The sequence below is a fragment of the Danio aesculapii genome, chromosome 9 (assembly GCF_903798145.1).
Source record: "Danio aesculapii chromosome 9, fDanAes4.1, whole genome shotgun sequence".
In the NCBI taxonomy this organism is placed as follows: domain Eukaryota; kingdom Metazoa; phylum Chordata; class Actinopteri; order Cypriniformes; family Danionidae; genus Danio; species Danio aesculapii.
In genome coordinates this window covers 44,533,388-44,560,860 of record NC_079443.1, presented here as the reverse complement: position 1 = coordinate 44,560,860, position 27,473 = coordinate 44,533,388, and the positions used below count along the sequence as shown (strand labels likewise).

The following is a 27,473-nucleotide window of genomic DNA, read 5'->3' as shown; positions in this document are numbered from 1 at the left end:
GTTATCAAATGAAATGAGTGTAGTTAACTCAAAATTGACTGAAAGTTAATTCTACTCATTTGAAAAGAGTTTGAGCTCAGTGTTGAAGGTAATGAGTTAATTAAATACCTAATTACTTCTACTTGAATGGAGTAAGTTTACAGTACTCCTGTAGATTAGCTTTTTAACTCAAATGGTTTGTAGCAATTGGTTTCCTCAAATGGTTTGAGTTACCTTAACTTTTTGGATTTTACAGTGTGGAGTTTCACTGACAGTCCAAATTTAGCCTTGTAAGACGACTATGTTTAGACATCTATTAGGCATCTTAGACATCACAGAGGTGCAGATCCAAACGCAAGTTTATTAAGAATGGTCAGCCAAGCAACAGTCAACACAGGGGCAAACTGATGTATTCAGGCAATCCAGAATCGTTGTCAAATACACAGGCGATAGTCAGTACAGGCAGGCAGCAGGCACTGTAAACAAAAAAACAAGGCAAGGGTCAAAAACACGGTAAGACAAGGAAAGGAAATGCATCGTAATGTTCACAAAACTGTACAACAATGCTAAGCCACAATGTGTGTGTGTGTGCGCTCTCTTTATAGTCCTTGTAATCAGTCTTTGAGCAGCTTCAACGGTGTCTGTGTGTCTCATCACCGGAACTAGGAACAGGTGTGTGTATGCGAAGTGCATATATAGAGTTGTAGTCCATAATGTGGCGGGTTTGTAGTCTGTTAACTAATTGTGTGTTTACCAGCGATCTGCAGCCGCTCTATCACTGGTGATGGTGACAGTACGTCATAGTGTCTTGTACATTTAGTTGTTTCTGGTATTTAGTTATGGAGGACGAAACGTGCAAAACTATTAAATAAATAAATAAATACACAAATAAATTAATAATTGATCAAAAAAAGTCCATAAACCATAAATAAATAAACACAAAAATAGCCAGTCAAAAAAAATCAAATGCGAAAGTTTTCTAACAATCAACCAACGGTGGCATAAAGGCCGCCCTCTAAAGATTGACAGACAGCCTGTCATTAGCACGTTGAGCTGAGGAAAAGTAAATACAGGATGGTCAATAATGAATAAATGTTTGAAAAGGGGAGGGGAATCAACTTTCAAATTAGCATTTTCTTATTTCCCCAACATTCATGTAATTTACTTAATTTTTTTTATCTGCCCTCCCTATTAATTATTTATATATTTATTTATGCAGGAATTTGTGGACTTTAATCATTTATTTATTTATTTATTTATTGTTTTTGCAGGTTTCGTCCTCCATATTTATTCAACTGTGTTCTGTTTTGTATTTAAGTTTCAGTTGACTAAATGTCTGAAAATGAATACTGCATAATAATTTAATTGATAATGAGAATTTTTTTGCTTGAAGTTATAATTACAAATATCATCAGAATTAAATGTTTATTCACCAAGACAGATCAACAAAGTGTCAGCTTATTATTTTACATCACAATACTGCCATACACAAGTACAATGAAATAACTTAGATTTTTATTTTGTCAAAAATGGGTTATCAGAAACTGATATTTTGGGGATATTCAGGCCTTGTGTGTCTGAGCCAGTGTGTCTAGAGCCAGTTTTGTTGTTTTTCTATAACTGTCAAATTTCTAATGTTCTAGTGAGAGCACGCACACATACAAACACACCCTGTGTGCACAAACCCAGAGCAGTGGGCAAGCAGTTCCTCCAGCACCCGGGGAGCAATTAGAGGTTAGGTGTCCCTCTCAAGGGCTCCTCAGCTGGGTATCAAAGATGGGAGAGACTGCGGTTCATTCGCTTTCTCCAACTTTAATTCCAACTCCCAAACCATTAGACCACAACTACAGCGATCTCACTTGTTACCGTAAAATTCGTAAAACTCATCCATGCTGCTCCCTTATTGTAGAAAGAATGTGTACAAACGGTTGCCAGATTGTATGTTTCCTTTAAAGATAAAAGCTCTGATTGGGGAGTTTAAACTCTTGACATCTGGCAAGGGCAAGCATGAAATCTTACAGAGGCTTTTTATAAACAGTCTGTAATAATTTGTCTCAAAAAACAAAGCTGGCTAGTCGGTAGATGTAGGTTGCAGCAGTAAACACAAAATTTCATCCTTAACTTGGGTTGCGAGACCATGACAACAGCCATCTTTTAACCTCTCTCACAGTATGATGTAGGAGCCACAACCAAAGACATTGATTTCTTCATGCTGGTCATCTTATCTGGGACAGCCCAAATCTAGCAATCCATACCAGGCAGTTGTCATGTGATAAAAACAGAGGTGGTTGAAGAACATTTATACCGTAGATTTCATTAATTACACTATGCTAAGTTATATAGACCACTTGGGTATTTTCTTTTTTACTTACTACTACGGAAAAGAATGTTGGATTGTTTAATATTTTGATCAATAATTTCGCAACTGCACGGTTGAAAGAAAATCATACAGGTTTGGAGCGACATGAAGGTGGGTAAATGATGACAGGGTTTTCATTCCTGTCTGAACCACTCTTTTAAAAGCAGAAGCAAACCGCCGTCTAGTCTAATCGCGCACCTGCTCGCGGATATTCTAAACACTGTAGATCACAGAGACAGTCTGCTGTTGGGCTAAATTATTCTCTCTCCTTGGAGATCTCCTTTATATGAGCAGAATCAAATTCAGATGTGTGGGACTGGGAGAGAGAATAGCTGTAGAGACGAATGTTCATCGTTTATGGCAAGAACGAATAAACCGCTCTATACCGGGCCTGATGTGTGCGCTTTTAATCCCAAACATTTTCCTTTTGTTGGCGTAGGAAATTGTCCTCAAACTGTCAGCATCGAGTGTTTCACAGTGTTCTCCTGTTGTTTAATTCTGCATCTCACCGCAGCTTTTTTCGTTTCCCGTGCAGTGGGTTTCCACGCTTCCAATAGTCACAGCCAGAAAAAATATGAAGTCATAACCACAGTATCTGTTTTCCCCTGTACAAAAGCTTAAGAAACATTACCCCGGGCTAATAACGTACACCCTTTGGAAAGGCCTTTTTTTAGGAATTAGCAATGAAATCATTCTCCGAGGGCCATTTAATAGGAAAAGTCACTCTCGGTTGGGTTTGGAATGCCGTCAAAATTTGGGAGGGCTCAATTTACTCAAAGTACTGCTGTTGCTTGTTTTTCCAGCTAGATCTGAAAACTTTACCATCACCCTCATTTACTGTACTCTACTATAATTGCATCGATTCAGCGGTTATTTAATCATGTGGATGTAAATATCCTCTAAATCAAGAGTAGTAGCAGAAATAGAAGTGGCAGTTTTAGGTTCTCCAGAAACGCCCCTGCTGTAATGTTTACGGATGCGTTTTCTCATTGCAGCTTGGTTTTGATTAGGTTTCAAATGACATCTGAGCCGGTGCGGGTCCAATATGATTTCTCTTTGCCGCTCAATTGTTGCACCAGGTGGCTTGAGACCTGCAGGGTGCAAGAGAGTGACCACATCTCAAGATCTCCCTCGCTCGCTCTCTCTATCTCTCTTTCTCAGCTTGGTTTCTTGCTTCCAGTACAAGGATTAAACTGATTAAATCCTACCTGCCACAGATGCACTTCCCCCCCGAGGAGACCCCCTTCTCGCAGCCTGCCTTACCTTTTCCATTCCCGCCTGGGAGAGATGGAGCGAAAACCTCGACCTGACAGACAGCCTGAAGTCGGCCGTTCAGTATTGTAAACGAGTCGTTTTCTTGAATTTAATCTTTTCAGCCAGTTGATTGAATTGGATTGAGGTTGCGGATCATTCATGCTGGAATCACACACAAATCATATTTCTTTGATAGCTGCTATTTTACAAATAAAATATACTGTAAATATAACCTGATGAAAATGTTTTTAAAAACTTGTTGCATTTTATGGCATTAATAATGTAGCTAAAAGTTTGAATAAAGCCTCAGTTGGCAGTTCTGTGTGGAGTTTGCATGTTCTCACTGTTTTCATGTGGGTTTCCTCTGGGTGCTCCGGTTTCCCCCACAGTCCAAAGACATGCAGTATAGGTGAATTGAATAAGCTAAATTGGCTGTAGTGTATGTGTGTGAATGCAGGAGTGTAGGGTTGTTTCCTAGTGTTGCGTAAAACAAATGCTGGTTAAGTTGGCAGTCATTCTGTGGCGACCCCTGATTAATAAAAGGACTAAGCTGAAAAGAAAATGAATGAATCAATGAATAAATCAAATCTTTTAAAAAGTATAGCAATTATATATGGCATATATAGACATGGCAATTGTGGTTTGTGAAGTTTAGGGTTAAAAACAAACCCTAGAGCGGCTTGATTATGCTAAGAGTCAGTCGAATCCAGTGAAATGGCCAACCAAACTTTACCACAGTGTATGATAATTAGTTATTATTATTATTATTATTATTATTATTATTAATAATAATAATAATAATAATAATAATAACAATAATAATAATAATAATAAAAACAGAATTGTCAAACATAAATGTAAGTGTAGTGTCACCAATAAGAACAAAGTTTACTTTCATATGGCAAAATTTTGGAAAGAGAATGGTTCAGGTTTGCCTTGAACTAAACTAGGAAATGTTAAATGTCGTTATTTGTCTTTTCTTTTCCTATTAACAGGGTGTCTGCAGGGTCTTAAATAGTCTTAAATTTCACAAAACAAAATATTGGGCCTTAAAAAGTCTTAAATTCACTGAAATATTGTGCTGTAGGTCTTAAATTATTGTATACAGGTCTTAATTTTAAAAGTTGTTGAAGTAAAGTTACCCAATCCTGCCGACAACCATGCAATCACCAACAATCTATCTAAATTAGGGCTGCCCAAATTTTTCTTACGAAGGGTCAAAAACACACTGTTGATTGAGGCTTGTGGGCCGAAGGTAAATATAGTTTCCTAATATACATTTATTCAATAATATTTAAAAATTACAAGAAAATTGCTTTATATTAACTAATTCAGTACGTTTTTTTTACATTGTATAATTACATTGTATTACAGTAAAAACGAAAACAATCTTATTTAAAACAAAATTAGTTTTTGTCCGGATTTGCTCACTAATGTCTTCTGCTCTATCCGTTGAGTGACGGTATTTACAGTTTGAAAAAAATGTGATTTATTTACAACATTTAATTAAAACATTTAATTTCAATTAACTTTTTTGTAGCTCAGCAATAAAACAAACAAACAAACAAACAAACAAACAAACAAAAGAATGTTATGTTAAATTAGAAATGACGGTCTCTGTGTTAAAGTTATTTGCCCCCATAATTCTCACTCTCTTCTCAGATGGGATGGTGGGCCAAATCAAAGGTTACAATGAACCAACTTTGGCCACAGTATGTCTGATAATATTTTTTCTTCTGGAGAAAGTCTTATTTGTTTTATTTCGGCTAGAATAAAAGCAGTTTTTCATTTTTTGACAACCATTTTAAGGTCTTTTTTTATTAATTATTAGCCCTTTAAACTATATATTTTTTTGATTGTCTACAAAACAAACCATCATTATACAATAACTTGCCTAATTACCCTAACCTGCCTAGTTAACCTAATTAACCTAGTTAAGCCTTTAAATGCCACTTTAAGCTGTATAGAAGTGTCTTGAAAAATATCTAATAAAGTAATATGTACTGTCATCATGGCAAAGATAAACTAAATCAGTTATTAGAAATGAGTTATTAAAACGTTTATCTTTAGAAATGTGTTGAAAAAAAATCTTCTCTCCGTTAAACAGAAATTGGGGAAAAAAATAAACAGGAGGGCTAATAATTCTGACTTCAACTGTATATATTATATATATTTAAGTTTTTTTTATTGCAAAGAGATGTTTATTTCACAACAGCTGTCACAACAGCCTAATCAGAAAAATATATCTAAAAACAACAACACAATTCCTCATGATAATAACAGCAACATATACTTTGCGTAATCTTCCATTTACACAAAAACTATTTTCAGAAGAAAGTGTGAGTGAACATAATATTTAATCAAAATCAAACAAATATGTATTTTTTGAATATTCGTGTTGTTTTTTTTATACTTCTAACAACATAACATAACAACATATTTTAATATGCAATTAAGAAATAACTACATTTGGGTTTTTTTTTCCAATTGCATTGGTCCAACTGGGCCATTACAAAAAAAATCTTCAGTGTTTAGCCCCGTGTACGTCTAAAAGCTCATTCATTATGGTCTTAAATGGGTTTTAAAAAGAAAAAACCTGAAATCTGCAGAAACCCTGTATTTATTAACAATAAACCTTAAATTAGCTTAAATAAACCTTTAATTAAACCTTAACTCTTATTAAGAATAGGCACATTTTACAAATCCTTGATTATCACGCTGGAATGAGAGTATAGCTACTAGACATATCGACCTAGAAAATAGTACATTTTCATTTTCCACCGATCTTAGTACATGATGTAAACTACAGAAGAGTCAAGTTTTTAAATAGGAAAATGATCTGTAAAAGAAACTGGGTTGTTCCTTTAATATGGCTTTACTGGAGCTTTTTAATGCAAGAACCAAGGACCAGATGATGACATAAAAGTGAATCTTTTTCTGAGCCAGTTTATTGAAACAAAGCAATTCATAGTGATATTTCCCACGCGACACTGTATGTTCATGTTTAGCTGTGACATTTTTCACATAGCTGTCTGCTTTGTTCCCAATGAGACCCACAGAAAAGTTACTAAACTTACACTTTTGACTCGAGAAGCTCTGCTTGATTCCGCTCGTTGTTCCAAAGCGTTACAGTTCAGTCATCGTGATTAATGGAGAGTGAATTTTTGGCAGTTTTTTGTTCTGTGTGCATTGAATTAATGGTAGGACTCTATTCAAGGACACGCATCCTCTGTTTTGTGCTGCAGGCTTCTTGACGCTGTCATATTTCTTTGATTCATCACAAGGTATTCATATCATATTGCTAGCGTTGTGTGCTTTGGAGGTTACTTTGGATTTGTTTCACCAATTGGGTTTAGCCTAAAATATTCAAGATAAGTAAGTGGAAAACTCTTGTTAATCTTTCTTCTTGAGTTATTCTGTCTTTTTTGGGGGGTGAAATTGTTACTTCACAGTTTTGTTTAGATGGCTTGAGATTTAGATCCCTTAAGATCCCTAAATTCAGAATGAAAGTCTCCATTCGAGTCATTTTCATGACTTATATTTATCTCCCGGAGTGCTCCTGTGAGATAAGGTGCTGTTGGCTAACCTTTGGGAGGATAGCAGCCTCACACAGAGCACCATTTGATTTGCCGATGTCAAATACAATCAGACGGAGCGACTCCGAATTGCTAAAGGGTGAAGGTGAGCCAAGGGCCTCTCATTCCTGCTCTGCAGGGGGGTCCAACCTCTCGCTCCATCAACACTGCAAATGTCACGCCGTCCCATCCGACAAGGCGAAGTACTGATAAGCACTCTGCTCTTGACCTACGGTCGGCCCAGAAAGGATTTGAACACTTAAGTCACACTCACAGCTGTACAAATGTCACTGCTTTAGATAACAAAATAGGAATGAACGTATCTGAAACAACTTTAATCAGAATTAACAAACTTTTGAGGGCTATTTGTGACTTTTAACTATTTTGAAGGGGGTGGCACGGTGGCTCAGTGGTTAGCACTGTCACCTTACAGCAAGAAAGTCACTGGTTCGAGTCCCGGCTGGGCCAGTTGACATTTCTGTGTGGAGTTTGCATGTTCTCCCCCTGTTGACATGGGTTTCCTCCGGGTGCTCCGGTTTCCCCCACAGTCTAAAGACATGTGGTGTAGGTAAATTGGGTAAACAAATTGGCCATAGTGTTTGAGAGTGTGTGTGTGAATGCGAAGAGTGTATGAGTGTTTATCAGTACTGGGTTGTGGCTGGAAGGGCATCCACCGCATAAAACAAATGCCAGAATAGTTGGTGGCTCATTCCACTGTGGCAGCCCCTGATAAATAAGAGATTAAGTCGAATGAATGAACCGCAGCTAAAAACAGCTTTGTTTACACATTTGACTGCATTACAAATGCTGATGATATGAAGGAACACTTTCGCATGTTGAGGTGTACATTTGAGTTTGTGTTGCAGCTTGTGAGATACTTCTCAAAATGAAAGACTACCGGTGTTGTAGGCTACTCAAATCTGACTGACCGGAGCGCTCAGTCACGTGCACGCGCCTTATGCAGCTGACTGCAGAGTGTGCAGGTGAACTCACAGCGGTTTATCATAAGCATTTCATTTATAATTTTTTCCACAGTTTGCACTAAGAAGCAACACAGAAACGTTACCTGACTAACAAGCAGTAGCTAAATGTGTCTGGAGAAGGATTCAAAGGTTTTATTTTCGTAAACAGCGCGGATGTGAATGCGTCAGATTGGCCACAGTAGATGTCCCATGTCAGCACGCTCTAAAGGTGAACGCGCTCTATCCGGCAATTTTTCTTCTGCATTCACACAGAGCAGTATTCTGGAAAATTACCAGGTTACTTCTCTTTCCGGAGGATTGCTGAAACAAATTTACTGGTATTTTCAAAAAGGGTCCATTCACACATGATCCTTTCCTGGAAAATTGCTGTTAATTTTCTGGAAAAGTCTGTATGTGTGAAAGGGGTTAATATGGTACTTATTTTTCCTACTATGAAAGTCATTGGTTACAGGTTTCTAAGCTTAGTTTACAGCTTAGTACCAGAAAAATAAACTCACAAAGGGTTGTAATCATTTGAGAGTGATTAAATATTGAGTAAATGTTCATCTTTGGTTGATATATTTCTTTAAGTCCTGGGGCCCTAACATATTCCTGGCGCAATAAGGGGCAAGACATGTATGGCGTGATTTGTTGCTATTTTCAGACCAGTGCAACCCTAATTTTCATGTTTTGCGCCACGTTGTTTAACTAGCAAATCCATTTGCGCCACTTTGTGGACTCATGGGTGTGCTGGTCTAAAAAGGAGGTGTGTTAAGGCGCATTGTTGGTGTGTTTCTATTTTGTGGAACTGAAATAGACAGCGCCATTAACTAAAAGTTGGTCTATAGTGCAGCACAGAGCGCGTTAGTTATGTGCCAATGCAGGTCCAAATGCTTACACATTGCTTGATACACACAGGATGTACAGCAATACACAAATATTTTTACAAATGAAAAAATTTTACGGATTAAAATGTTACAAAAATGTTTATTTTCTGCATAAATATAAAAACTACTGCCTGCATGCTGCCTTCATGTTGGGGGGCTTTGTTCAGTTTGTTCATGACAATTTGCATTTGTATAATGTTTAATGTTATATATTTGTTTTAATAAAAAGAAGTTTAGATTTGTCAACCTGTCGGGTTTTGGAGACGTATGCATCTCCATATGGGGCATAAGAATAGGAAGTGTGTTTGGATATAATTTTTTGACCCCACTTCGTTATTATTGTTCATTTATTCATTTGCTGGAAATTAGAACTGAATTTAGAAATAGTTTTGAAACAAATATTTGCACTTAACAAACTAAATTAAATATGTAGGCTAATGGATGTCTTCAGTGGAGTGTACAACACTGTTTCCTTATCCACGAAAGTAAAGGAGTAAAGAGCAAAAGTAAAGAGAAAATAAAGAGGCCGAATGGAGGAGGCTCATTCTGTATCCCCACGATGCAGATGGTTTGTTTAACCATTTTCTGGCTAGTGAAGCATTCAGTTTTTCCACTTACAAATTCCGCCATGTAAATAGCAAATGGGACATGGCGCAACGCAACTGACTCTTAAAGGGAATGGGAGATGAGACTCTGATTGGTTTAATGCACGTTATGCTCAAAACACACCCATAACTCATTAAAAGAATAAGCACAACCCTGTTAGACCATGCGCCGGGTGCAGAGCGTATTTTTTCATCCTTAAAATAGCAAAAGTGGATTCAGACACGCCCTTAATGCTTTTGCGGCATGAGCTTTAGACTTTGCACTTAGATCGTTAAAATAGAGCCCTATGTCACAAATGCACAAAAGTCACAAAATTTGATGAAACTGGAAAGAATGTACTAGCAAGCAACTTATTTCACAACTAACTTAACTTCTTAGGTTTTGGGGGCTTTTAACTGGTTTGAAGTTGATGACCACACAATTGTACAGATGTCACTGCATTCGATTACAAAATTCAATATTAAAGCTAGTTTGAATATAATTTTAGATTAACTTATCAGTTTTCTTTTCAATTTGACAACAAATGACTTTTTTGCACACTTTATCTATTGTTCCATCATTTAAAACACCCAGCAAAATGCTTCATGTGACAGATTTCAAAGAACGAGCTTGTGCTATTTTTCATTGATATTTTTAATACGATGTGGTGACACTCAAACATTTTTGGGTGCTGCTAAAGTATCCAAATATCTTCTGGCTGGGGTACATGGCAGTTTTATTAATGGTGCTAAAGTCTGTTGGCCGTTTGCTCAAAGAGGAAACCTTTGAGAGACAAGTGCCTCTGCCAGCTGCTGCCCAGGCCTTTCATTTCTCCAATCGGGCTCGAAGGCACGTGGCTAGATGATGAAACAGAGTTGAAAGAGAAACTTGGGTCAAGGCTGATTTGAGTATCATTTTTTTTAGCTTCTCCATTTCAGACTCTGTTCTCAGTGAGTACAAATATGCCATTCTTGTCTACAGAAGGTCTTTGGCTTGTGCTGTGAGCTTTGATTACAGACTTTTCAATCACTTTCAGTTGAATGCTAGTCATTCACCTAGACTGACCTTTGACCTTTATCCTTAGTAGACTGGTAGACCTGAACTTGCTATCAGAAGTGGCAAGTGATGGTTCTTTCTTTGCTTCTGTGATTTATGAAAGCTTTGAAACTTAAAGTCTGTCAAGTTAGATATCTGTCTGATGCCCACAGGCCGCTCGCTGACCATCTGATGCGTACCGTAAACACAAAAAAAAGCAAGAGGAAGATGACATTGCATGATATTCTGATATGCTGGAAGTCATAGGGCACAAATCCACCTGGAAAGTCCCGTTTACAGGCTATGATACTCTTTAGTATGGAAGTTTGCCTTTTTATGTCACAATTCTGCCTGTTTCCTCACAATTGTGAGTTTATATTTTGCAGTTCTGACTGTTTTAAAATAAAACTATTATGGGTTTTATTATTAAAAATACTCTAAATAGTATTTATAGTAAATAATATAAATAGTATTTATAACACTAAGATTTGAACTTGCAGTTGCATGTTTAAAGTAAGAAGTGTGACATATACAGTAAATGAGCAATTCTGACTTTTTTCTCAGTAAATAAAAAGTATTTTTCTCTTCCAAATCGGACAATTGCATGTTTATGTTTATTGTGGTTTTACACATTTATTTCATCTTTATTTGATATATTAGGAAAGACAGGAATTCAGTAAAACTGTCTATTTTAGCAAATGTCCTTTTGAGGCATGGGACAATAACCGGTTTCAAGGTTTACAGCGGTTTGGAAAAGTCAAGCTTTTAATACCGCTAAAATGCTCTGTTATACCGTTCCCAAGGTATATGTAAGGTTTTTAAATGTATTTTTTATTTGTTGTGAAGAAATCTTTTTTGAAAATTATGAAGAGAGCAGAAATCAGTGATTTATTTTAGCTGTTTAGCCTGATGTATTTGCTGTTCCATAAAATAAAATAAATTGTGTTCAATGGGGAAAGTTTTTTTATTTGTTTGTTTGTTTGTTTGTCCTACCCAGACATTTAAAAATAACTTATTTTAAAACAGTACTATCAATACTGTGGTATTTTTAACTAGGGTTATCATACCGTCAGAAACTTATACCGGCCCATGTCTAGTTCTGTTTTCTTTTATATTTACCCTGTCCATTGTTTCTGTGGATAAACCATCGGATAAACAGCATGCAATGAATAATCAGTCAGTCAATTCACAGTACATACGCACATATAAGGTAAGCATGAAGACATATGTGTGTATATATACAATCTGGGGAAAAGTAACATGTCATGTTTTTTTTGTTGTTGTTGTTGTTGTTTTCTGGGAAAAATATTCTAAAGGACCATATTTTGGTAAAAACCTATACAATACAAACATCAAACAATTTTTTGTTTTGTCATAATTTTATAACAATGGAATGACACAAGGATAATGTACTGAACTGCTGAAATATATTTAAGATTTTGTTTTTTATTTAAGGCTTTTTTGGTCATGGCAACTTAAAGACTACAGACTACAAAAGAGTGTAGAAATCTTGATGGTTCTGTGGGTTTTGTCTATTCAAACTGTTCTCTATTTTCTATTTTTATGAGATTCAGGTCAGGTGATTGGCTGGGCCATTCTACAGCTTTATTTTCTTTCTCTGAAAGCCATTTGAGAGGTTTTTTTTTGGCTGTGTTTTGGATCGTTGTCTTGCCGAAATATTCAATCTGGTTTTATCTGCATCATCCCTCATAATGTAGATGTTGGACTGAAGCAGCTAAAAAAAATCTTTTCAATGACGAAGGGCAGACGATTTCTAATAACTACTGGGAGATTTCAGCTGCGGACTGGGCTTTCACTGCCTTTCTACACCTCCCTTTCTTCATGTGTTAAATATTTTTTCCTGTGCCATTTTATTACACAACTTCATTTGAGAACTAATGAATATTGGGTTTTTTGCATATATGGATTTCTTTGGTGGTTACCAACATCTGGTGAAAATTTCAAGTCAACAGCAATACAGTTTGTGAGAAAAATGGTAATATGTTAAATGCTTTTTTTAAAGAAATATTATATTATATTTGTGCACATACATTAGTTTAGTCAGTATTGAAGCCAGATCTGGAGCTAATCTAACAAAGTAACTTAGAATAATGGTTCAGAAATTAGTAACCCAAATGTATATGTTATAGAAAAATTTTAAATAAAATTTTCAAAAATAGCAAAAATCAGGAGAAGCAAAAAATATGTACAGTTGTGTTAAAATGTTGTAGTTTGTAATATTTTTTGCAGTGTTTGCATGAATTTAAATGGATTATCTTTCCATTTCTAAAGATGTTCTGTGGCGAAAATATTATTTTAATAAGTATATCTGTTTAATTAATCTGTTTTGTTCAAATGCTCGAATATATATTACCCATATTCACAGAAAACTTGATATAATTATTAATTTTCAAAATAGGGTATACTCAATTATGCTGAGCACTGTATATACAGTTCAAGTCAGATTTATTAGCCCCCCTTTGATTTTTTTTTTTCTTTCTTAAATATTTCCCAAATGATGTTTAACAGAGCAAAGAAATTTTCACAGTAAGTCTGATAATATTTTTTCTTCTGGAGAAAGTCTTATTTGTTTTATTTTGGCTTGAATAAAAGCAGTTTAAAAGCCATTTTATGGTCAAAATTATTAGCCCCTTAAAGCTTTTTTTTTTTCGGTAGTCTACAGAACAAACCATCGTTATACAATAACTTGCCTTATTACCCTAACCTGCCTAGTTAACCTAAGCTGTATGGAAATGTATTGAAAAATATCTTGTCAAATATTATTTACTGTCATCATGGCAAAGATAAAATAAATCAGTTAATAGAAATGAGTTATTAAAACTATTATGTTTAGAAATGTGTTGAAAAAAACTTCTCTCTTCTCTACTCTTCTCTAAACAGAAATTGGGGAAAAAAAATAAACAAGGGAGCTAATAATTCAGGGGGGCTAATAATTCTGACTTTAACTGTGTGTGTGTGTGTGTATATATATATATATATATATATATATATATATATATATATATATATATATATATATATATATATATATATATATATATATATATATATATATTTAAATCTTATTAACTTTTACATCGTAGCAAAGATAATAACTTCATAATTTCATCACATCAAAGCACTTACCTTTTTTTACATATATATCATTTTTCCAAAGGAAAGTAGTTGCTAAATAACAAATTGGCATTTCAAAACTCTCTAACAAAAAAACAAGAAGCTGAAGAGCACCTGTGGAAACATTTTCAGCTTAGCTAAAGTCATCAGGTAGGAGGCTGAAAACACTAGCAGCTTTTTGGATTGTTGTTAAAAAAAACCCTGTTGTTTACCCAGCCGAGGTGCTTCAGTTTTGGATTATGTACTGAAATTGATTCTAACCTTTCATTCACTTTTACTAATGACATGCAGCTAACAAGCTTTCAGGGGTGCAGCTCATTTTTTTTAGCATTGTTATGAGCTAACCTTAGAAACAGCTGAACGGTACGATCATTACCAGCATCAGCAACTGAATGCGATGGATGGCTGATTGGAGAGTGTTTGCTGATGTTGTTAAGGTTAATTATATGACAACAATACCGGATGCATAGCAAAGCAACATTTTTATTAATAGCTTTTACCCAATTTTACCTCCAAATGAGAACATGCCCTATGTTAGATTGAATGGCTATCAGCATGAGCAAAGCGAAACCGAATCGAAAAAAGGGAAATGAAGAGTGTTTCTCTTTCCCTTGTCTATTATCAGGGTGAATGCAAATCCTGATATGGCCATGTTTAAATCACATACCCAGAAAGCAGGTAAATTACACAGAAGTCCAGCTCTCTTCACAACATGCACTCTGGCTGTCACCAGCGTTTCCCAGGTAACAGTCATTACTTCCACCGGTTTCATTCTCTGGATGCTGATGTGCTTGAAGAGATGTTGCTTTTGAATCTATTTGAATGACACATACATTCAGGGCTCTGAAATACCTGATCACTGTTGGTAAAAAAAACTAAAATGTATTCAAGATCACACTAGAAAATCATTCATTCATTCATTATTCATTCAATTTTCTTTTCGGCTCAGTCCATTTATTAATCTAGGGGCGCCACAGCGAAATGAACCTACAATTTATCCAGCACATGTTTTACGCAGCGGATGCCCTTCCAGCTGCAACCCATCTCTGGGAAACACCCATACACTCTCATTCACACATATACACTACGGACATTTTTTAGCTCACCCAATTCACCTATACTGCATGTTTTTGGACATGTGGAGGAAACCGGAGCACTAGGAGGAAACCCATGTGAACGCAGGGAGAACATGCAACTCCACACAGAAATGCCACCAGAAAAGTCATGATGATCAATTTCTTGAGTAGAATAAAGGTAATGTTTTTGTCTTTTAAACTTTCAATACATGTTTCTGGACATGGCAATACCCATCATTCATAATGATTTTCTGGTCATATTTTGATACCTCTCATTTGAACACATCAATTGAATGGGTGTGGCAGAATGGTGATTCAGTGGTAAACACCCACTGCTTTGACTGGCTGACAGTTTGCATATATCTTTAAAAGTTGGAAACCAGCTGTGCACCCACTGATGTAAATATTTGCTTATATCTTTACATCCTTCATAGATAGACTCTGCTGTGATAAAAAAATTTATAAATACAATACACTCTCGGAATTGAAGGTACAAAAGTTGACATTGGCATTTGTACTGTACATGTACATAAAGACTCTAATTTGGAGCCTTCAAGCTGCATGTTAATACTTAACAAGTACAAAAATGTACCTTTTGAAAAGATAATTCCCTTGTGACCTTTATTTCTGAGAGTGTATCAAAAAAAAAGCTGTATTTATAGACAAAGCAACCACATAATAAATCAGTTTAAAATGTTATTCACACTAGTGTGGTGTGACATTGCTCTCAAATTCAATATAGTCACCACATTTCTTTTTTTCATTATTTATGAATGTCTAGCATTGAATTTTGCAATGTTTGTAAATGAATCCATGGCAAAAGGTAAACAAAAGGACTAAATTCCTGATACTGTCTGAAACTTATTTTAAAAATTGTTTGTGCATTTTGCTGAAAAAACAAAAAACAAAAAAAACAGTGATGTAGAAGCAGCCATGGAGGCAGCCTTAATAAACCCAGCAGGCACAAGACATGACGTCATATTGACATTGTACCCTAATGTTCTCCAAAGTTGTGGAGACGTTGCATTGTGTTTCGAAATTAAAATCAGTTTGACATCAGAACTCAACATCAGGCCGATGTCAATGTCCAACATTCAACCTAAAATCAACCAAATATTAACATCTAATGAGGTTACAGCTTGACGTTATGTGGACGTTATCACTATGATGTCTATCAGACGCTTTTTTGGTTACTATACCTCACAAATAAATGTCAGTAATTGACGTCAATATGACGTTGGTTTAAGATGTTAGCTCGACGTTGGGTTTTGGTCAACCTAAAATCAACCTAAAATCAACCAAATATCAATGTCGTTTGATGTCATTATCGGACATCAACATAACATTGTCCTTAGACGCTGGCTAGACATTGAATTTTGGTCTACTGATGTCACGACCTAAATCTAACCTAATATTAATGTCTTATGACGATGTGCTCCTGCTGGGAAGTGTGACATTCCACAACAGAAAGTTTGACTGTTTCCTTCTAGTTAAGTGGGTCATTTACTGAAGGTATTTGCTCAAGAATAATTGATTCATTAAAGAAATAAACATTTGCAATTTTATTTGTCGGGCAAAAAAGCCCACTGAAATATACATTATATTCATTCATTCATTCATTCATTCATTCATTCATTCATTCATTTTCTTTTCGGCTTAGTCCCTTTATTAATCAGGGTTAGCCACAGCGGAATGAACTGCCAACCTTATCCAGCATATGTTTTACGCAGAGGATGCCTTTCCAGTCGCAACCCAACACTGGGAAACACCCATACACTCTTACATTCACACACGGACCTTACGGCCAATTTAGCTTACCCAATTCACCTATAGCGCATGTCATTGGACCGTGTGGGAAACCGGATCTCTCAAAGGAAACCCATGCCAACACATGAGGAACATGCATACTTCACACAGAAATGCCAACTGACCCAGCCGGGGCTCGAACCAGCGACCTTCTTGCTGTGAGGCGATTGTGCTACCTACTGCGCCACCGTGACGCCTAATGTATGGTAGTAAAGCTTATTGTGAATAATTAAGTGCAATTAAAAACATGCAAGTTTCCTCACAAAATATTTGTAGCAATCAAATACTTTTACAGCAGACAGTACTGTAGTGTTTATAGATATGTTTTATATTTCCATGTACTTTTTCTATAGTGCAGATCATAAATCATCTCTGGCTCCATGCTTGCTGTTTTCTCCCATGCTCTGCACGCTCTTCATAACACCTGTTCTGGCCAAACACAGCTCTTTGGCTGCAGAGTGCACAATGAAGAACAGTAATTACCGCAGCCCTTTTCACACACACACTTTATCCTGTCATCGGTTTTAATGATTGGCCCTGACCACAGTCTTCAAACCACTGGCATGTCTGCCCTGCAACACAGCTCTATGTCTGTTTGTAATGGTCTTCTACTATTGTTCCCTGCAATTTAGCCTGACGCTTGAGGTAGAGTATAAGAGTGTTCAAATAAATAGAGAACGAATACAGAGAGAACTGTAAGGTAAATACATTACCTTTGTTTTTTGATGCATGGCATGCACCGCTTTTAAAAGCCAATTTGAACTTACCTTGTAGTGTTTACATCCATTTTGGATTTACACTTTTGGATACATGACATCCATCATTTGAAAAAGCCATTTTAAAAGGGTTTAGTGGTGCAAAATTGCTTCAAATGGAGTGAAAAAGCGTGTCAGTTGGAGTGACGAAGAGACTGTTTCGTTCTCATTTAAAGTGTGAGAAGTTCCCCAGGGAAAACATTGATAGCAGTGCAATCTAAAAGTCTTTAAATAAATGTGTTGTATGTGCTCATCAATGACAGTGTAAATATGAATATTGGGATTAAGTGTTAACACTTTGTAAATTATGAGCTCTGTAAAACATTTCAAGATAATGCTGGCTACAGTTTACCCATGCTTTAGTACAGGGGTCACCAATCTCGGTCCTGAAGGGCCGGTGTCCCTGCAGGATTTGACTCCAACTTGCCTCAACACACATGCCTGGATGTTTCAAGTATACCTAATAATACCTTGATTAGCTTGTTCAGGTGTGTTTGACTAGGGTTGGAGCTAAAATCTGCAGGACACCGGCCCTCCAGGAACAAGTTTGGTGACCCCTGCTTTAGTATTACCCATGGTTAACTATTTCAAGTGTGAAAAGCTCTATTTAGAGTAGGTACTTCTTTTAACTATAAATAAATTGAAAAACACACTGTACATATAAAAAATGCTAAGAAGTTAAAGAAACTAAAAAAATATATATATGTAACTCACCTGTCCTACTGCACCCAACCCGGTCTGAGCTGGGATCGAACCGGCGATTCTTTGTATTTGAGTCAGTTGCTCTAATAACGAGGCTAAAGCCCATGGCCTCTAGCGTCTATCGCTAGATCACCTTTTGAGGTCAGAGGAGTGAGATGTACCTGCATAGCACTTCGCTAGCTGGCCTCCGTTACAATCAGCCCCCTAAACCGCACTCCCATCCCGGACGAGCCCCCAGGTGTAACCCACCTGTCTTACTGCACCAAACCCAGTCTGAGCTGGGATTGAACTGGCGATTTATTTTTATATATTTATTTATTTATTTTTTGTATGAGAGTCGGTTGTTTGAACAAGGAGGCTAAAGTCCGTAGCCTCAAGCGTCTATCGCTAGAGCACTATTTTAGGTCAGAGGAGCGAGGTTTACCTGCATAGCACTTAAATGCATAGCTAGCTGGCCTCCGTTACATTAACTTCCCTTAATTTGGCTTAATTTAAGTGTATTTACAACACTATTTACATAGTTTTAGGGTGTACAAAGCAAAGTCAGTATCCAAATAACTTAACCTAATATTAATCGAGAACAAGAATTTAATATTACAATAATACACACTTAAACTTGCAGTACTCTCTGTCTCTCTCGCTTTCTTGTATGACACAAGATCAGATGATGATGACAAAGATACCAATGACAGGTAACAGTCAATCAGAAAACTAGCCAAATAATGGTGCAAAATCAACAAGTTTCAAAAATGAATATTTGGGGTGGTCCTTATATATGGGTAAGGTGCATAATAGAACCAATCCCCACTTCCATCTGGTTAACAGAGGCAACGCCCATCTGGAACAAAATGGGTCTACATACAAGAGAAGATCCAGCAGGCACAAGACATCAACCTAACGTCAGATTGACTTTGTATGCCAACGTCTTGGGGACGTTGCGTTTTGTTTGGAAATGAAAATCAGAACCAAACGTTCAACCAAAAATCAACCAAATTTTGACTATTGCCATGCACATGTCATTCCCTGTGCCCTCATAGAATAGTCTTAGGCAGTAAAACAGTAGGTCAACCATGTACCTTTTGCTTACTATATGAACGCTCTGAATTTGGACATACTACTTGACCCACATATTGTTTACGGCAACTGTATAGAATAAAAGAAGGCATTATTGGAGTGTGTTTTTATTGTTTGAATACATAGAACTGACTGGCAAATGTGATAATACACAAAGTACCTCTGAAATCTTGTATTTTATTGCAGTGGCCAGATGTGCAGCCCTCTTAAAATGAATCATTTTGGCAGAAACACATATCGGTAATGATTATAGACTTGTTTTGAAGCAAAAAAAAAAAAGAATCACTCAGAGAATTTTCCTTTGCGATTAAACAATTGATGCATTAAAGCGGTTAAACGAATACAGTGAGTCAAAACCTAAATGATGAGGAAGATCATTACCCATCTGAATCTGTGCATCTCTGATGGTTTCATTAGGCTTTGAAATATGCAGCGTTTTGCCTCGTCTGAACCATGAAAATGCAGTTGTTTTATTGAAACTGAATGTTCTAGTCGGGCCACAGAGCTTCAAATCACGGCTATGAATTTTGATGCCAGTCAGAGGGCCAAGTTCAGTTATTGCATGTGGTTCTCATTAAACTCAGCAAATGGGAATAAAATAAGTCTGTTTCAGCGCTCAGATGTACAGGTGGAGAGGGAGACATCTGTCTAGTGATGGAGTGTGTTTGCATTTGTAATATAGCAAAGTGGACTTGTTCTGGCTTGTGCATTGCAATTAGAGAGCTTTTGAAAAGAATGTGTCTTTTACACAGAAATGGAGTAATTTGACAGCCCGTTTTTTTTTTTTTTAAATGTCGTTTTCATCTCCATAATTTGAATTGGTTTTACATGCATGAATGCACTTTTAAGAAACTAAGTAGTGTTTGTTTGGCAGCCACAAAACATACTACAGTCAACTTGTTGATGGTACAATAGTAGGTAACACACTCCAAAAAAAAAAAAAGAGTTTCTTACTGTTTGACTTGTTTCCAGTCCAAATATCTACAGATATTTAAATCAAGATGCATTTTCTAGACAAGCAAAAATATTTCCTTGTGTTCAGGAATAATAAGTCAAATTAATGTAATGTCTACACCCAAATCATTTCACAATCATTAGATTCAACTTTGTCGTCATTATGAAATGCAGTTTGGGTCGAGGTTGCAGAAAAAAAACGGGAGCGTTAGCATTTACAAAGAGGGAATGACATCCGATGCGGTAGAGAGTTTGTTGTTGTATTAGAGATGAGTTATATTGATTACATATCATATATATTATTTACACAATGCTTTCAGTGTTCAGCTTGTCACCCAGTGTTAAAGACTGCAAAATTCAGCAAAATTAACGTTAAAGTGAGCAGCGTTCGTCTGACAGGTCCATTTGCGATGGCACCATCCCAGTGGTTATTTGATAAGACAAAATGGCCAAGCATCCAGCCTGAAATATATAACTCATTGTAATCTAATTGAATCTCATTCTATTCTCATTCAATGACTAATCTCATTGAAACTCCAAGTGATTTTACAAGAGAGAAGTTAAAGGCCTACAAGTCTTTAGATGCCTACAATATTGTTCTGTATGATCATGAGCAAGAAATAATGTTCCATGATTACCAGATTCAAAACTATATAGTGCTAAAAACCGAGTTTCTGCCTTGCCAAAGACAAGGAAAGAAGACTGAACCGTACAAGGCCTGAGTAATCATCGACAAGCAAAACAACTGAATTCTGACAGCGAACTGCACCTGTATGGCAGGGTTAGGGTATGTAAACTTAGGTTTTTACATTTCACTCTAAGCATTCAGTGTCCGCAGTTTAATTAACTATATTTAACAGTTTTTGCTGAAATCAGTGCAGCAATCAAAAATAAGTAATGTGTATGATTCAGCATAGCGTGAACTTACCTGATATGAAATGAGAACTGCAGAGTTGAGCATTTTAATTAGATCCTCACTCCATTCAGCTCTTCTGATGGCTGTTAGCCAAAGACGTCTGCAGTTCCCATTAAAACCAGTGTGGGTGGATAGTGTACTGTAAAAATTAAGTTTTGTATTTTTGGACTTTTAATTTTGGCATCCTACCGCACAACTCAACGTGTTTGCTATTTGTCTTTTGCAACCGGTATGCGCGGTTCAACCCGTGTGACATAGGTTGGTAATCCCCCTATAGGTATAAGTTATAAAGTGCAATTATAGAAAAACTATGGGTAATATTTACAGATGGATGTACTAGAAACATTATAGGTTGTATTAGCTACAAACAGAGATTAACAATAGATTAATAAATGCACCGGTTGCTATTAATAATCAAAGTATACAGATATATATATGAACATAATTACAAATGTATATGTATAGTGGGTATGTACAATTCAAAAACCCAGTCATGAGGGGGGTCTCTCCACACCACCATCAGTGTGCAGCATCCACTTGGATGATGTGACAGCAGCCACAGGACAACGTGGTGAGTGCACTCACCACACACCAGCTATAGGTGGAGTCGAGAGACAGTGATAGAGCCCATTCGGTGGATGGGGATGATTGGGAGGCCATGATGGGTAAGGGCCAATGGAGAGAATTTGGCCAGGACACAGAGGTTATACCCCTACTCTTTACAAGAAGTGTCATGGGATTTTTTTATTTAATGACCACGGAGGGTCAGGACCTCAGTTTAACTTCTTATCCAAAGGATGGCACTCACTGACAGTATAGCGTCCCCTTCACTTTACTGGGGCATTAGGACTCACACAGACAGGTTGAGCACTTAATGCTGGTCTCACTAACACCACTTCCAATTACTACCTATTTTTCCCATGTGGTCTCCCATCCAGGTATTGACCAGGCTCAGCCTTGCTTAGCTTCATAGAGTAACTGGTCTTGGGCTGCAGGGTGATATGGCTTTGGCACAATTAAGTGAGTTTTTTTCTTAAAACAAGCAAAATGAAATGCCAAAGTGGGTAAGTAAAATAAACACTCACTTAATTTGACAAATTATTTATTAATATATAATTTTATTTATTGTTTAGCTTGTCTACAAAGTGTGTTTCTACCTAATTATTTCTAGATATTTGGACTAGATATGAGACAAAACTTTAAGTAAGAAAGACATTTTTTGCAGTGCAGTCAATCAGAAAACTAGCCAAACAATAATGTGAAATTAATGCGGTTAAAAAAATAAGATTAATATTTGGGGCAGTCCTTATGTACACTACCTGACAAAAGTCTTGTCGTCAATCCCAGTTGTAGGAGCAAAAAATAATAACTTGACTTCTAGTTGATCATTTGAAAAAGTGGCAGAAGGCAGATTTATCCGATGAATCATCTGTTGATCTGCATCCCAATCATCACAGATCTATTGGACCTATTAGAACCCACATGGACCCAATATTCTCACATAAATCCATCAAGTTTGGTGAAGGAAAATCATGGTTTGGGTTACATTTCAGTATGGGGGCATGCGAGAGAGAACATCAACAGCCTGAGGTATCAAGACATTTGTGCTGCCCATTACATTACATTCCAAATAAGAGGGCAAATTCTTCAGCAGGAAAGCATTTCTTCAGCCTCCACATCAAAGTTCCTGAAAGCAAAGAAGGTCAAGGTGCTCTAGGATTGGCCAGCCCAGTCACTAAACATGAACATTATTGAGCATGTCTGGGGTAAGATGGAGGAGGCATTGATGATGAATTCAAAGAGTCTTGATGAACTCTGAGAGTACTGCAAGAATGCTTTCTTTACTATTCCAGATGTCTTTATTAGCAAGTTATTTGAGTCATTGCAGAGATGTATGGATGCAGTCATCCAAGCTCATGGTAGTCATGCATAATATTAATTCTTTTTCCACTACACCATGACTTTATATTCTATACTCTACATTATTTCTGTTAAGCAAAGTCAGAGCTTATCGTCCTAATTAAATAATTAAAAAATCAAGGCATAATCATGTTTTATTTGGTAAAATAAGCGTAATCTAGAGGCCTTTGCCTTTCATATAAGCCACTTCTGATACCAGATAATCAACTAGAAGTCAAGTTAATATTTGTTGTTCCTAAAACTTGGATAGGTGACAAGACTTTTGTAATGTAGTGCATGTGTAAGGTGCACAATGGAACTAATCACCACCTCTAGCTAAAACTGGCCACACCCATTTGGAACACAAACAGATCTACTGTACACATGTTTAAATAATTCATGGATGTCTGTTTCAGCGTTCAGATATACAGCTGGAGAGGGAGACATCTGTCTAGTGATGGAGCGTGTGTGCATTTAATATGTGGACTTGTGCATTGCAATTAGTGAGGGATTGAAAAGAACGTGTCTTATACACAGAAATGGAGTGATTTGACAGCCCGCTTTTTTGAACACACTGTACGAAAAGCCATTTTATTTTCATCTCCATAATTTGAATTGGTTTTACAAGCATGAATGCAGTTTTTACGCAACCAAATAATATTTGTTAGGCAGCCACAAAGCACACTACAAGACGCCTCATTGAGTCCACTTATAGCATGACATCTGAAAAGAAATCCCTAAAGCGTTACTTGAACTCTGCCGCACTCTTTTCTACCATTAACTTACACTGACAGCCATTGATTGGTTGATTATTTATTTTTTATTTTTTTGTACTATTGTTCAGGCAGACCAAATAACGAGGAAAAAAGCACATTCGCAGCTTGTTTTTTTTTTCTGCAGAAAAAAAGCAGAAATGAGCCTCACTAGCTTATGATTAAAGCAGCTTTAGTGCGCATTATACCTCCTGGGGTGCCGCCGTGCAGCAGCTTTAGATGTTCCCGTATCCCCTGCAATGCTAAAAGCATGTTTGCTTTACTGTTGCCATCATTTTAGGAGCATTACAAGGATTTGTTAACCATTACATATAGAAAGTCGAGACTAAGGTGACACAGCCTGCGTTTCTTTTTTTTAAAGTCCATACTATATGCAGGCTGGTTATGTTTCACATCTTGACCTCTTGATTCTTATCACGAAGGATCTTGGATCTTTTAATTGTGCAGCGAACTGGAAATGACCCTTTTCGTTTGGTCACATACATGATTAGATAACCCTTCATGGCACATTAGGCTAGATCCTTCTTCATTACACGTCCGATTGGAGCTGTCATTTTGTCATATAAATGGACATGGTACTGCTCTCACTGATCAAAGCGTATTACGGGCCGATTTATTCAGTGGTGTTGCACTAACGTTACCACTCACTTCTATTATACGTGATCCAGATCTCAGTATGAGTAATAGGGAGTGAATGAAAAGAGACCAAGTAACTAATTGAACAGAATTAAAAAATGATTTAAATGAGCGATCTGACTTGTAACAAATGTGCATGCTGAAATGACAAGAAGTCATTTAGCAGGCACTGAGATTTAAAGCCTTTAATTGGAGACTTGCGAAATATTGGAAATATTCATTTCCCTATTTCCTTGAACTCAGTGTTCAAGCCATGGTCATTATTCATTACCCAACACCATTTCACACCACCCATTGATTCAAATAGGACTCTTCATGTGTGACTTACTGTTGATTTTTACAGTTTATGCAGTGTTATGTTTGTTTATATGGTTATTGTAGTATTTGTAGTTTTAATTATTTTAAATTCTCAGCTTTTATTGTCATTTTAGTAATGTTGGTATGGGATCATTTCATTATTTTTGTTCTATTTTTTGTGTCAAAACTCTTGACCTACTGCGTGTATTCTTTTTCAAATATTTCATAAATTGTTTAACAGAGCAAGAGAAACATTCTTAAAATAGTTTTTTTTTCAAATGTTATTGCACTATAAAATAACTGTTCAAAAAGTAGTTTATCATTTAATTTAATCATTTTGTTCTAGTGATTTTAAAGATGAATTTTCTGCATCATTACTACTAATTTTATTAATAGTAATATTAATAAAAGCAATAGTGACTAAAATAATTATTTTTATTTGAAACTACATACAATAAGTAATAAATAAATATTTAATAAATAAGTATTTAACAATACAATTTTTTTTTTACATTTAATAAATGCCACCTTGATGAACAAAATATATATTTTAAATTATTAAATAAAATTATTATAAATAAAAACTTTTGAACGACAGTGTATGTGTGTGTGTATATATATATATATATATATATATATATATATATATATATATATATATATATATATATATATATATATATATATATAATTTCTGCTTTAGTAATATAATTTTTTCCAGAATTTCTGTATTTATTTCATCCTTATTTCAGTTAATGAAATCAATTTTTAATCTTTCTAATTTTTCATTTGGTTCTGCTTTTAACAGCATTAGTTTGATGCATAGTAAAAACAATAAATTCTGACAAACAAATAAATAGCAGCTACAAATAATTCATACATTCATTCATTTTCCTTCAGCTTAGTCCCTTATTCATCAGGGGTCACCACAGTGGAATGAACCGCCAACTATTCCGGCATATGTTTTAGACAGCGAGTGCCCCACCAGGAGCAACCCAGTTCTGGGAAACACCCATACACACTCACATTCACACACTTATACACAGCCAATTTAGTTTATTCAATTTACCTATAGCACATGTCTTTGGACTGTGGGGGAAACTGGAGCACCCGGAGGAATCCCATGCGAACACGCGGGAGAACATGCAAACACCACATGAGAAATGCCAACTGGCCCAGCCGGGACTCGAACCAGCGACCTTCTTGCTGTGAGGTGACAGTGTTAACCACTGAGCCACCGTGCCGCCCATAATTTTTCAATTGTTCATCAGCATAATGTTTTATTGAATGAAATAAGCATCAGGGCAATATTTATGATCAACATTCTTTCACAGATTTTAGTATTGATCTTACTGCTGTTCATTTTGTGATTGGCTCAAACAATGTGTCTATGACGTCTTAAAGAGACCCAAAAATGAATTCCAGAAGCTGTCTTTTCTGATCTGTTTCTCATCATCCATCAACCTCACTTCCTCTCTCCTCTATCACATCTGTGCCAGTCTTTCTCCCTGGAGCGCTTAGGTATTCAGCTTCTTTGTCCAATGACGTTGAGTTAGTTTAGTTTCCACTGATCGCTGCCGGTCTCCATCATATCTATCCTCTTCTTCTCCTCATTTGTGCATATTTTGTCCCCAAAGTTTTGTCTTGACTCTGTCTTTTTCTTCCTCTCCAGGAAGTTCCTGTCACAGCAACACACTCCCCACGCTGGTCCGGACTCCATCTCTAATGATGCAGTCCGGTCTGGACATGAAGCCTTTCATGACCTTCCCCATGGAGAGCTCCTCTCCGGTCGGCCTGTTCCCTAATTTCAATACGGTAAGCAAGCCTGCTTTCATCTCTCTCCTCTTGGCGGTCTGCCTCTTTAATGTTGGCCTCGTTCCTGTGTGGGTTGACACTGATGGAATTAAAACCTCCTCTGAAGGATTGGAGAAAAAACACTGAGAGATGATAATGTTCTTTATGTTACGTCCATCTTTTTCCTGTGGCCCACAATCCTTTAAGGCAAATATGAGAGTGACTTAACTTAAAGATTTTAACTTTTTTTCTTTCTTTATAAAGTGTCATTGTTCTCATATTTCATTCAATGAATATTAAAAGAAAACTGATTAGAATTAACTCATCACTTTCAGAAGATCACGGATAACAAAAAAACTCAAAATTGATGAATATTAAATGTAACTGTACTGTAGGGAAGACAAAGAAAATAATAATAATCTGGAAGAACAATACACTGAACTCAAAAGAGCTTTGGCTACAGATATGCTTGATCATACCTGTCAACACTGGAATGTGAAAACAAGGAACATTCCCTCCAAAAAAAAATAAAAATAATAATAAACATTCCCAAAATTACTAAATATGTTCATCTGGGGTCCGTTCTTTGTACGTGGATTACTCAGTTAGCTGGATTTGGATATTGACGATTTGATATGATCCAGGATAGTTTAGTTTTTCAAAAATCATCTGAGACTTGTTGTCATAGCAACAGTTGTGGTAGCTCAAACCTGCTAGGGAGCAGGTTCATTTCATATAAACAGGATTAGATTGGGTCAGTTCAAGCAAAGATAATACTGAAAGTATGTACCGAATGCTGACATTTTCTTTTATAAACAACTTTCGGGAGGAGCACGCGCAGAAGTTTCAGTATCAAAAACGTCATTTGACAATTATTCTATTATCCAATCAGTTCTTGACTAAACCCCTATATATACCAAAGCTGTCTTACCTGCAGCATGTTACGACTTTAGCATCCCTCCACCACCCCGTCACCTCACCTCTTAAGCATTTCAATCCCGGGGGGAGCGTTCTGGGGCC

The 27,473-nt window shown here is 36.4% G+C and overlaps 1 protein-coding gene across 3 annotated transcripts in view; it reads left to right on the top strand.

Moving 5' to 3' along the window:
• znf385b (zinc finger protein 385B) overlaps positions 1-27,473 on the top strand; it is a 316,695-nt gene that overhangs the window by 203,860 nt on the left and 85,362 nt on the right. For all 3 annotated transcript variants that reach the window (XM_056465829.1, XM_056465830.1, XM_056465831.1), the window contains one exon: positions 26,332-26,474. In XM_056465829.1, coding sequence (XP_056321804.1) covers positions 26,332-26,474 — 143 coding nt within the window. The remainder of the gene's footprint in view (positions 1-26,331; positions 26,475-27,473) is intronic.